At 33.8% G+C, this 14,152-nt stretch overlaps 1 protein-coding gene across 1 annotated transcript in view; it reads right to left on the reverse strand.

The window, feature by feature from the left end:
- LOC116463085 (syntaxin-binding protein 5-like) overlaps positions 1 to 14,152 on the reverse strand; it is a 184,223-nt gene that overhangs the window by 138,996 nt on the left and 31,075 nt on the right. Inside the window, exons 3-4 of the mRNA XM_032146044.2 lie at positions 12,650 to 12,731; positions 8,724 to 8,824 (exon numbers count right to left, since the gene is read on the reverse strand). Coding sequence (XP_032001935.1) covers positions 8,724 to 8,824; positions 12,650 to 12,731 — 183 coding nt within the window. The remainder of the gene's footprint in view (positions 1 to 8,723; positions 8,825 to 12,649; positions 12,732 to 14,152) is intronic.

Here is a 14,152-nt window from a genome sequence, read left to right on the forward strand (position 1 = left end):
CTAATTTTTGTTATTTTTAGTAGAGACGGGGTTTCGCCATGTTGGCCAGTCTGGTCTTGAACTCCTGACCTCAGGTGATCTGCCCACCTTGGCCTCCCAAAGTGCTGGGATTACAGGCTTCAGCCACCGCACCCAGCCAAGCTAAGTACTCTTATATTCGCCTTTGGTTATATACCTCCTCCTTCCATATAATCTTTTAATGTCTTTTTATATAATCTTTTTATACCTTTAATACATTGTAAGGTCCTTTTGGAACTAGAACAGTCTCTTTAAATATATCTCCCCTTTTCCTTGACAGAAGAAATTCCTGTCAGGAAGTTGTAAAAGAGTGTTTTGCTGAGTACCAGCCCCTAAAAATCTATATAAGTATAACAAAGATTTTAAATTAACTGCACAAGTTAAACAAGGACAAAATTAATCACAATATTGAAACAAATTAAAAGATGCAAAATTGTAGGAGAAATTTTGACAAGGAAAAGGGTAAAGGTATTCAAAGAGACTCCTTACTATGGATAATTTTATTCTAGGAGGTGATCCAATACTGCCTGAACATCTTTCCTTTAACGGTTTCAAATTTATCAAATCATAACTGTCTTTCCTCTGAATATTAAGAGAATTTTTCTTTTATTTTAAAATTGTGCTTGAATACGTGATACTCTATACCTAGAATTTCCAAGATGACTCATCATTTCCATATCACCAACCAATTCTCTTTGTAGATCAGAATTAGGTCCAGGGTAGTAGATCCCCCCGTCTTCCCAACAGGATTGGGCACCATAACATGCCTATGTTCTAGTCCTTAATTTCATCCCATCAAATCACTCTCATTTCTAATGCCTGTACACTTTTCATTAAGCTGTTTTCAAAGAAAAGTATTTTGATAATATTATGCGACTACCAGAGAAACTATAATTCTGGGTCTTTGTTTCAACACTGTGATTAATTTTTTCCTTGTTCAACATGTACAATTAGTTAATTCAAAATCTTATTAAGACCTGTATAGATATTTTGGGGGCTGGTACTCAGCCAAACACTCTTTTACAACTGTCTAAGGTTATGTCCTATTTATGTGGATACTGAGCAAATTACAAGCTTTATAATAAATATGCAAAGCACAGTACTGTAATAAAATAAGGGTATAATGTAATAAATGAGTTTTTGTTTCTATATACATTTATTTATGATACTGGGAAAATCTGATGCTAGGGTGTCAACTCATTGCTACAGTACATTATAAGCACCAAATCTCCCCTCGCTATGCTGGAATCTGAACAGATTAACTTCATTTGTCATACAGTTGTTTTTTTTCCATGAGAGGACTTTGAACATGAATTCTCCATTGATATTTAAGTTATAAAATCTTGATTATGAATGTATTTCATATAATAATTTTCCTTCCCTTTCATTACTTTAGAATGAAAGCACACTTATGTTATTCTCTAAACAATGATGCATCTATCATCAAATAATAAAAATCATATAGAAACTGTAAATCAGAGTATTAGAATAAAGAAAAAATATGTCTTTAGAAATATATTAACTTTAATAACAAGATTCAGCTTTTCAGGTGTTTAACATACTTACAGGGGAAAATATTCTATAAAATTTCATTAAGGGAAATTTTAACCCCTGAGAATAAATAATTATTTATGTGAAAAGGTTTTACAAACAATAAAGCATTATATAAATCAAGAGGTATAAATATTAGACAATAATATTAGGTCCTAAAAAAGTCCACATATAATTTAGTTTTCACTCTTAAAATGCTTCACATATCGTTAGTTATAAACTTATGCAAAAACTTAACGTGATTGAGAATACTGGTCATACTAACTCATGGTGATGAAAAAAGACTAGAAGACAGTTGTAGCTTCTTATCAACCCATGACTTGCTCCTATTTAAACTTCTTTAAAGGAAAAAACAACGTATAAGCTAAATGGAACATATTCCGATACTGCAACTTATCTATTTTACTTATCAAATTCTCAGTTTTTATGGGAGCAAAGAACCTCTCTTTTGCATGTATAAACCTAATGGCACATATTAACAAGGCTCACCAATATCAAGGAAGAGAAACAAAGGTGATATGTGTTTCCTAGAGCTGCTAAAACAAATCACCACAGCATGGGTGGCTTAAAACAACAGGAATTGATTCTCTCACAGTTCTGCAGGCTAGAAGTCTGAGATCAAGGTGTCAGCAGGGCGCTGCCCTCCCTGAGGGCTCTAGGGGAGAATCTGTTACATGCCTCTCCCCTGGTTGCTGGTATTGGCAGCTATCCTTTGCATTCCTTGGCTTATAGCTGCATCACTCAGTTTCTACCTCCTTCATCACGTGGTATTCTCTGAGTTTCTGTGTCTGTGTCTCTTCACCTCTTCTTATGTGGACACCAGCTTAGTCTCCACCTTAATAATCTCATATTAACTTGACTACATCTGCCAAGACCCCGTTTCTAACTAAGGTCACATTCATAGGTACCAGAGGTTAGGACTTCAAGATTATCTTTTTTGGGAAAACAATTCAATCTGTAACAGAGGATGGGTAAGTAATGTACACACCTCTAGTATTCTACTATGACATACTGCTGCTACCAATTCCTTTCAGGCTACAGAAGATAGAGATGCTGTAGCTACTACTATTGGCAAATTTGTCCCTGTGATAAAAATTATACAGCAGACAAATTCCTGAGCTGAATCTGGCAATTGGTATAATAAGCTACATGCTAATTAAGGAGGATATTTAAAATTGTATGTTTTTCCTCAACTTTCCAAGTATATTTACTTTTTCTTTTGTTTGCTGATTTAAAAAAATTCCATCTTGCATCCTGGTTGGTTTTAGCCTACTTGTCTTTTACAGCTGAATTGTGTGCTGCCCTCCTCAATTATATGGTGAAGTCCTAACCCCCAGTACCCAATGTGACAGTATTTGGAGATAGTGCCTTCAATTCAAACAAAAATTAGCCGGGCGTGGTGGTGGGCACCTGTAATCCCAGCTACTCGTGAGGCTCAGGAGAATCACTTGAACCCAGGAGGCAGAGGTTGCAGTGAGCCAAGATCACGCCACTGAACTCCAGCCTGGGCAACAGACCAAGATTCCCTCTCAAAAAAAAAAAAAAAAGGCAGCTCAGCAAACCTCAAGCAGTATAAATATGAAGAAAATAATAGCTACGCATATCATTGTCGAAGTGCTAAAAACCAAAGATAAAGTGATAATTTTGAAAGCAGCCAGAGAAACAGGACTCATTTCACACACGGGAGTAAAAATTCAAATAACCACTAATTTCTCATACAAACAAAAAGGAGGGCAGAAAATCGTGGAATAGCAACTTCAAAGTGTTGAAGGAAAACCACTGGTAGGTCATAAAACTCATAATCAGAAAGTCCACTACAAATGCTTCAAATTAATTACAAACTGTCATTTCATGTAATTTCAAAATCACCAAATACTATATTTCACTGATTCTAAATGCTATTGACTCTAGGGTATGCCATTATTTTTATTTAGTATTAATAAAATTCACAAAACATTTTCAATTAATCATAAGACACCATTCATTAATAAAAACATTGCAATTTCAGAGACGTAAAAATGTTAAAAGTACAAAATAAGTAAATGCTAAATAAAGTCAATAGTCCTCTTTCAAAAAGCCAAATCAAAATCCCAGCAAGCTATTGTGTGGATACTGACAAACTGATTCTAAAGTTTATATGAAAAGGCATAAAACCCACAATAGTCAAAATCATACTGAACAAGAAGACTAAAGTTGGAGGGCTGACACTACCCATCTTCAAGACTTGCTATAAAAATACAGTAATCAAGTCAATCAGTCATCCCTTCATATCTGTGGGGGATTGGTTACAGAAGCCCCTCAGATACCAAAATCCAATAACGCTCAAGTCCCTTATATAAAACTGTATCGTATCTGCATATAGCCTATGCACATCCTATGCACATTAAATAATCTCTTGATTACTCCTAATATTTAATACAATTTAAACGCTAAGTAAATGATTGTTATCTTGTATTTTTATTTTTATTATCTTTTTATTTTTCCCCCAAATATTTTCAGTCTGCTGATGGTTGAATCCAGATGTGGGTCCCATAGATACAAAAAGCTGATTGTATTAGAAAAATAACAGACAAATAGATCAATTGATCTATCTTAAACAGAATAGAGAACCAGAAACAGATCTACTTAAATACAGTAAATTGCTCTCTGATAAAGGAGCAAATACAATTCAATGGGAAACAGATAATCTTTTCAACAAATGGTGCTGGAACAACTGGACAATCATAAGCAAAAAAAAAAAAAAAAAAAAAAGAAAAAAACTCTAGACATAGAACTTACATATTTCAAAAAATTTAAATCAACATGGATCACAGACCTAAATGTAAAATGCAAAACTCTAAAACTTCTACAACATAACACAGGAGGAAATCTAGGTAGTGATGTTGAGTTTGGTGACGGATGCTTTAGATACAAACAGCAAAAGTGTAATCTCTGAAAGAAAAATTAATCAGCTAAACTTTATTAAATAGGAAATATCTGCTCTACAAAGACACTGTGCAGAGAATAAAAATAAAAGTCACAGACTAGGACAAAATATTTGTAAAATACCTATCTGGTAAAGGTACCCAAAACATACAAAGAATTATTAAAACTTATCAATAAGAAATAAACAGCCCAACTTAAAAATGGGCAAAAAATCTGGACAACTCATCAAAGCAGCACGTGAAACAAAGAAGAATATGAAAAGATAACCCATATTATGTGTCACTAGGGAACTGCAAATTAAAGTAACAATGAGGTAACACTACACACGTATTAAAATGGCTAACGTCCATAAACTGGCAATACCAAATGTTAGTAAGGATATGGAGCAAAAGGACCTCTTACTCAATACTAGTGGGAATGCAAAATAGTATAGCCATTAAGGAAGACAGCTTGGCAGTTTTCACAAAGCCAAAGATAGTCTAGCATATGATCCAGCAATAGCACTCCCAGGTATCCAACTGTGTTGAAAATGTACATCCACAAAAAAACTGCATGTGAATATTTATAACAGCTTTATTCATAATGGCCAAAAAAAGCAAAAACTAAGATATCCTTCAACAGGTGAATGGAAATACAAACTGTTACTGATAAAAAGAAATGATTTAGCAAGCCAGAAGACTAGTAACATTAAATGCATATTGCTCAGTGAAAGAAGATAGTCTAAAAAAGCTACATGCTATATGTATGATTCCAATTACAGTCATGTGTCACTTACAGATGGCTATGTTCTAAGAAACTCATCAGCAGGTGAGTTCAACATTGCGTGAACATCATAGAGCATAGGAACCTAGATGGTATAGCCTACTACACACCTAGGCTGTATAGTACAGCCTATTGCTCCTAAGCTACAAACCTGGAAAGCATGTTACTGTGTATTACATATTGAATACTGTAGGCAACTGTAACACAAAGGTTAAGTATCTGTGTATCTAAACATAAAAAGATACAGTAAAAATGTAGTATAAAAGATTAAAAAATAGTACACCTATAGAGGGCAGTTATCATGAATGGAGCTTGCAGGAATGGAAGTTGCTCTGGGTGAGTCTGTGAGTGGCAAGTGACTGTGAAGGCCTAGGACATTACTGTACCCTAGTGTAGACTTCATAAATACTGGACACTTAGTCCAGACTAAATTTATTTTAAAAAATTTCTTTCTTCAATAATAAATTAACCTCAGCTTACTGTAAACTTTTTTACTTCATAAACATTTTAAATGTTTTAACTTTTTGACCCTTTTATAATAACCCTTCACTTACAAACACAATGTAAAACTATACAAAAATATTTTTTCTTTATATCTTTATTCCATAAGCTTTTTTATATTTTTAATTTATTTTTACTTTTACTTTTTAAATTTTTTTTTTTTAAAAAAAACTAAGACACAATCACACACATTAGCCTAGGCCTACACAGGATCAGGATCATCAATCTCACCGTGCCTTCCACCTCTAGATCTTGTCCCACTGGAAGGTCTTCAGGGACAGTAACACACATGGAGCGATCATCTCCTGTGATAACAATGCTTTCTGGAATATTTCCTGAAGGACCTGCCTGAGGCTGTTTTTCTTAAATAAGTAGAAGGAATAAACTCTAAAATAATAAAATGTATATTCTAATAAATATACAAGACAGTAACATAGTCATTCGTTATCATTATCAAATATTATGTACTGTACACAATTATATGTGCTATACTTTTAGACAACTGGTAGCACAATAGGTTAGTTTATACTAGCATTACTACAAACACGTGAATAATGTATTGCACTAAGATGCTATGATGTTATGACAGCTATAACATCCCTAAGCTATAGGAGTATTTCAGCTCCATTATAATCTTTTGGGACCACCATCATATATACAATTGTCACTGAGTGTAACATCGTTATGCAACACATGGCTATATATATGACATTTCGGAAAAAGCAAAAACTACACAGACAGGAAACAGATCAGTGGCTGACAGGGGTTGAGGATTAGAGAAAGAGCATGGATAAACAGGTGACACATACTGGTTTTTAGGTCAGTAAAACTATTCCACATGATACTGTAATGGTAGATACATGACATTATGCATTTGTCAAAATACACAGAACTGTTCAACACAAATAGTGAACCTTATTATGTTATGAACATTAGTTAACAACAATGTATCAATTTTGGTTCATTAATTGTGACAAACTTAACACACTAATGCATGTTACTATCAGAGAACACCATGAATGGGGGGATTGAGTTGGGGGAATGAGGGTGGTATATGAGGTATATGGAAATTCTCTGTAGTATCTGCTCAATTATTCTATAAATCTAAAATTGTTCTAAAAATAAAGTCTGTTAATTTAAAAACTGTGCAAGTTAAAATTAAAGAAATGTGATATGGTTCCCTTTTTTGGATATCATAATACAGTAAGAGTTAGAAATAGAGAGACAGACCTAAGACTACAACTACAAACTTCAAGATATCCCATTTTCTGTTTAACAATCAAATACTTACTAAGTACCTACTATGTCAAAAAAGTCACCAGTCACCTCGTCATGACTTAGCTGTGATTGTACCGATTTTTCCTTAGATCTCCCAACTCTCTAGTCTCTATGCTTGCTTTTTACCCTTTGCCTTATTCCAAGTTTCGTTTCTCCCAAACCACGTTTCTCACTAATTCCATGAAATGTCATGAGAATCAAATAAGACAGTCTAAGATAAAGCCCTAGAACTCACAGGTTTCCTTCCTCTACTTTAAGTTCACACTTCTTACCTCTACTGTACAGTTGTTATAACTATATTGTTCTCACATTCTCTTCTCCCGCCTTTATTGTCAACAGGTTTTAATCAAAATTTTAGACATTAAAAACTAAAACTTGACTGGAAAAAAGTAGCCACTTAAGAAAACAAATCAACTTTTCCTTAGAAATTAAAATAAAAGTATCAAGTACTTCCCTTTTGGAATTCCTACAAGATTCAAAATTTTAAAAATTTCCTCAAAATATATATTAAAAAAGATTGTGCTTTTAATGCTAACTACATAAATATTATATACATACATATATACAACTACACATGTATATAAAATAAACAATATATGTCTCTAAAAACTATTGAGGGAAGGGACTATATCCTTACTCATATTTCATGCCAAAATAAGTTCCATATACATCAAAGATTAAGTATAAAAAATAAAACTTTAAGAGTACTACAAAGGCTAGGCTTGGTGGCTCATGCCTGTAATCCCAGCTCTTCAGGAGGCTGAGGCGGGCAGATCACTTTGAGGTCAGGAGTTCAAGACCAGCCTGGCCAACATGGCGAAACTCCGTTTCTACTAAAAATACAAAAATTAGCCGGGTGTTGTGGTGCATGCTGTAGTCCCAGCTACTCAGGTGGCTGAGGCACGAGAATCGCTTGAACCTGGGGGGCAGAGGTTGCAGTGAGCCCAGATTGTGCCACTGCACTCCAGCCTGGGCGACAGAGCAAGACTATGTCTCAGAAAAAAAAAAAAAAAAAGAGTACTACAAAAACACATAGGGGACGATGGTTAAAAAATTGGGGTGAAAAAGTTTTTCCAATCAAAGCCCCAAATTCACAAGTCATATTAGAAGAGATTTCTATGACGAAGCTAACCTACTACTACAAATTTATCTTACGGATATACCCTTATATGTAGACAAAGACATATGTAACATAACATCACAACAGAGTAAAATGAACAGCAGGCTAAAAATCATTATGTGTCCACTGATGAGGACTGGCTGAATAAATTATGGCACTTATACAGAACAGAATATTATGCAGTTATGAAAATGATTCAGGAGATTTAAATGTGCTGATATGAAACAATCTATGGGATATGTTAAGTAAATACAAGTTCTAGAAAGAATATGTAATCGCTTCCCTTTTATGCAAAAAAAAGCAGGGGAGCTATACCGAGATTTTTTCTTTTATACATACACTGTAAATCCTTCCAGAAGGACACAAAAGAAATTTATGTGGTTGCCTGAAGAAAGTAAGATGGGTCTAAAAAAGAAGCAATCTTGCTTTTACTGTATATCCTTTGAAGTTTCTGAATCAGTTTTTAGATTGTGCATAAGGTCCATCACACACAAAAAATCAAAGACTGAAATTCAAGAAAATATAATAGTAAACATCCTATACATAAGATAACTGGGAGAATTCTTACCTTTCTCTGCAAAATTTAAGCGAATGTAGTATGGCAGGCCTCTTCTGACGTAAATTCCATAAGTGTAAGGTGTCATCAGCCAAGGCACTCACAAGAGCTCCCTTAAAAATCAAGTATAACACATTTCATATATATTTTATAAACATGAATTCTACACAATAGTTGCCAGAAATATCTCCTTCCCAAATTTCAAAACTTTCTACCAACAGATTTAGATCTAAGAAACATTTGCCTCACTCAAATTCAAAATAGCAGATGTAAAAAGTGTACATGTATTACATGTATGTAAATATGTTAACTTCTTCAATAATTTAAAGTATAATTTAGTATCTTATAAGCCAAAAGTATACTAGAATATAGTGGAATAGTATGGTTAAGATCTAGTTATTTAAAATTAGAGGTCAGACTGTAAGTTACTTTGTAACTATTATACATACTTCCTTGATTAGCAGAGCAAAATATGGTATGAAGTAACCTCCTCATTTCATTTGGCTTAAGACAAATTCTTATGGAAGTACTATACCCAGATCATAATTCTACTACTAGAATGGTACGGGAAATAAACATAGCATTTGGCACACTGTAACCTCCATGTCTGAAGGTTTGAAATCTGACTAATTTAGAATGTTAAAATATCTGATACAACTAAATGTTATTATTTATAGGGAAGAAAAGGCCTGGCAGTATTTGAGAATCATTTATGTGGCTCATTCTCACCCAAACCCAACAAATCAGAATTTCCAGGGTGCTATGGTTTAGATGTGGTATGCAATGCCAAAACGCATCATGTTGAAATTTAATTGCCAGTGAAGTGGTGCTGAGAGGTGGTGAACCATCCCTCATTTGGGTCATAAAAGATCTGCCTCTGTGAAGGGTTTAATGCAGTCTCCAGGGAGGGAGTGAGTTTTTTCCCTCACAGGATGGATTAGTTCTTATGCTAGTGAGTTGTTATAAAGTGAGGCTGACCTCCTTGCTCTCCTGGCAGGCACCAGCTTCCCTTTCTGCTTCTCTACCATGTTATGAGGCAGCATGAGGCCCTCACCAGAAGTCAGCCAGATGCAGCTGCGCAATCTTGGACTTTCTAGCCTCCAGAATCAAAAGTTAAATAAACTTTTCTTTATAAATTACCCAGACTCAGGTATTCAGTTGTAGCAACAGAAAACGGCCAAAGACATAGAGCAAAGACCTATGGAAGTATATTTTGAAAAACCTCTGAGATGATTCTGATATAAAATTGTGAATGCAATGTGATAATTGTGAATAAAATTAAGACTCTCTAAACTAGAGCTGATTTATCAAGACATCTGAATGTTTTTCCTCAAAGGACTTAGAAATCTATCATCAACACTGAAAGAATAAGACAGGAGATGTAACATGCAGAATTTACACTAATTTCAAAAAAGATTTGCAAGACCAATCTTTTAGGGTATTGTAAGAAATTGTAAAGTCTCCCCCTTTCAAAATAAGAGTTTCTCATCTACTCAGAAGAATTAAAACAGCTGTCAGGACAAGATTTATATTAAATTATCTCTCCAACTCCTTTCCACCTTCAAAATTTTATGAGAGCTACCCTAGTGTGTAACTTCTGTTGCCAGGACATGACAACTGGAAAGCAGAAATACATAAAGTCCACACTCTCTCCATTTCACTAAAAGCATCATCTTATCTACATCACTTTGAAGTAGAGAAACTAAAAGGATTTAGGGTGTCAAAGATTTGTACTGCTATTTCTTATTTCCATCAAATATCAGGCCATGACATCTTCTTTCTTAATGTTTACCACATCTTAAAATCTCAAGGAAGAAGAGAAGACATACAGCCAAAATAGCAGTAACAGCTAACCTCTTCTTATGGTGGCTCCTTCATCTATACAGTATATAGTTTTCCAAATCTGAAAGCAAACAGGTGCACCTAATTGTCAGATTTCCACTTTTTAAAACAAAAAAAAGTAACTTTATGTATTTATAATGTATTTATAATTTAACAGGTCAAAAAAAATGGCCCTTCCAAAGAAGTCTATGATCAATCTTACTGAAGAGAAAAAGAATACTTAATACGAATAAAAACAGCATAAATTTAAGATTTCTAAAATTTAGGTGTACAGTAAATGATTTGCCGTATTTTATTAACATTGGCTCAAATGTTGCTTTAAAAAATAATCTTAACACAAGTATAAAAACGAAGAACAGGCCAGGCATGGTAGCTCACATCTATAATCCCAACACTTTGGGAGACTGAGGTGGGCGGATCACGAGGTCAGGAGTTAGAGACCAGCCTGGCCAACAGAGTGAAATCCTGTCTCTACTAAAAATACAAAAATTGGCTGGTGTGGTGGCAAGCACCTGTAGTCCCAGCTACTCAGGAGGCTGAGGCGGGAGAATCATTTGAACCCAGGAGGCGGAGGTTGCAGTGAGTCAAGACCACACCATTGCATGCCAGCCTGGGTGACAGACTGAGACTCCGTCTCAAAAAAAAAAGAGAGAACAGGTTAATAGTTGCCAGGGACTGAGGGTGAGCAGGAGTTCAATTATAAAGGGATTCCCTTAGTGCTGAAGGTACTTCTTTATTTTCCCTTAGTGCTGAGGGAACTGACCTGTATCCTGATGTGGTAGTCCTTACATGCATCTGTACATGTGATAAAACTGAACTACACACACAAACACACAGATGAGCCCATATATGAACTAGAGAATCTAAATAAAGGTCTATAGTCTAGTTAATAGTATTGTTTTGATGTCATTTTCCTGGTTTGCTATCGTACTACTGTTATATAAAATGTTACTACTGGGAGAAGCTAAAAGAAGGGTACACAGGCTCTCTGTGAAACTACTTTTAAACTTAACCATGAATATAATGATTCCATAATAAAACATTCTTTCAAGGAGGAAAAATAATCTGAGTCTTCATATATGGCTTCGACAACTTTCTACATTTTAATTAAAAAAAATTTAACATCTTAAAATGCCTAATATACAGTTCTATACAGGATACTGAAGTTTTTAAAAACACATCCTCTGACCTTGAAAAATCTAGACAATTGCAAATTATTTGGATTACAGTTTTATGGAGGTTTTTACGTTGTCATAATTATCTTTTTACACCCGTGATGCCTTTCTTAAATCCCCTGGTATGAATAAAACATTTATCAAAAGCCAGAGGTATTCAGGAATTTATTTTCTCTTGCATACATTTGAGAAATTATTCCACGGAGCCTAAGGGTTTAGGGACTAAAATAATGTCCACAATCTATCCTCATATCTAAGGAGATCAGAGCCTTTTCTGAAGCAATTTCTCTTTCTTCCTTCTACGACTAGCTTTCCCTCTCTATCAATACTTGCAGTAAACATCTATTGTCAGAGCAGCTCCTATGTTCTTAAAATATGCAAAAACAGTGTTTCCTATGCCGATAAAATGCTGTTTTCTCTAGCTCCTTCTATACTTTCAAAAAGAAAGGCAACATCAATTACTTAAAGCAATTAAGTGACACATTTGGGTGTTATTTAAGAACTCTGGGCAGTAACCACTTTCTAATGAGTGAATTGTTGGTTTCTTGGTTGTATTTCAAAGCAATTCATTAAAGAACACTCTTTGATTTGTAATAAGCTCAATCTTTGAAAAAATATTTTACTATAGATTTCTATGTTACACAGTATTCAATATCCCTAAAATTTAAATGCAGGACCTTTTACCAAAAGCATTTACCTTAGGCCATTCAATTTACAACCCTGTTTTGAGAAAATATTTTACATTATTTATGTAACTGTCCATGATGGTACCTTAAAACGAATTACTACTATTTCTGATTCATTATAAATTAATTTTTGTTCAAATATTTAAATGAAATGTGAATGCATATAAGAAATCTGAAAGACTAGAAGTGGCCATATTTTAGATATAAGTAGAAATGATTAAAACAATTCACTAACCTCATTAATCAGGAACTGGAGCTGGATTACTGCAGCTCCACTGTCATGCTGGCAATAACATTCTACTCCTGGACGACCAAAGCTGTAATTAATTCCATTAAGGAATTTATGGTATTTGTTTGGTTTTGTGAAACTGGTAAGTTATATAATAGTCTGATAAATATTCCAATGACCTCATATTCAATACAGGCTATTTACTGAAGTTGAGATTTAGAGTTAGGTTTGTTACACATCAATCTAATAGTTTCTGTTGAGAAGTCTCAGAGATTACAAGTTTAAACAAAATAAGCAAATTAGAAGAAAATGAATTATTAACATCAGCAACATATTAAAACAAGATAATATATAGGTAATACATTTTATGCTGGCCTAAATTATTTTCTTCATCTTAAAATAACAAAAAGACACAAAGTGGTTGGATCTATAGAACATCCAATTTTGCTGAAGTCAGCAAACAAATCTGAAAAGTAGCCAAATGTCATTTTGGAATATTCTTTTAGGAACAGTAATGATTTTACTGTCATTTTTCATTTCTGCAGTGTAATTTTTAAGTAACGCTAAAAATATAATGAAGAACCACATAACTATGTTTCTAATTGAAACATGATTTTGTTTCACCAAATGAATGTGTCTATCTTTTACAACAGGCGTGGATACTGATTAAAATGAATTGGCATACAATAATAACAGCAAATATTTATATAACATTTTCCACGTGTTAGGCATTATTACGAAAATGTTATTTCTATCAACTCATTTAATCCTCGTAACTCACGAAGAATGTTATTTTCCCCCACTTAAACACATAAAGAAACTGAAGTACAAAGAAATTAAGTAACCTGCCCCAAGTCATACAACTAGAAATAGCAAAAATAGAATATAAATAAGCATTCTGGCTCTGGAGTCTACACTCTAAATTAATAAAGTATGCTGAGTAAAAACATCAAAACAGAACAGAAAAACAAAAACTGTACATTTGTAGAACTCACTATGTGCCAGGCACTGTTATATGCATTTTACCTTCATAAACTTGAAATAAGAAGGTAGTCATTTTAACCGGCTGCTAAACTAATCTCATTTTGCCAGTTATTAACTAATGCCCTAAAGTAAAAAGCAAAATGTAAAAATAAAATTTGGTGGGATTTAATAAAATTATAGTTGCCGGTATATAAATTCACACTTGGTCTGTTTCTATATTCTATTAATACATGCCACAAAGTTCTTAATGAAAAAATTGTGCCATAGGTTTAATTCCTATTGGCTATGATTTTTTCCTTTGGATTTCTAGAAATTGTCTAGATGGTATTCATTTTCAAAAGTTTTTTCTATTTATTACTAGCAATTAATTATATATTTTATAAATTAACAGGTTGAGTATGTTTAGCTCACAGTATCCTACTCTTCAAACACCTAGAATTATTGTTAGTAGTAATAGTAGTAGTAGTAGTAATAGTAATAGTAGTAGTAGTAGTAGTAGTAGTAGTAGTAGTAGTAGTAGTAGTA

Source organism: Hylobates moloch, unplaced genomic scaffold, assembly GCF_009828535.3.
Source record: "Hylobates moloch isolate HMO894 unplaced genomic scaffold, HMol_V3 SCAFFOLD_27, whole genome shotgun sequence".
Lineage (NCBI taxonomy): Eukaryota > Metazoa > Chordata > Mammalia > Primates > Hylobatidae > Hylobates > Hylobates moloch.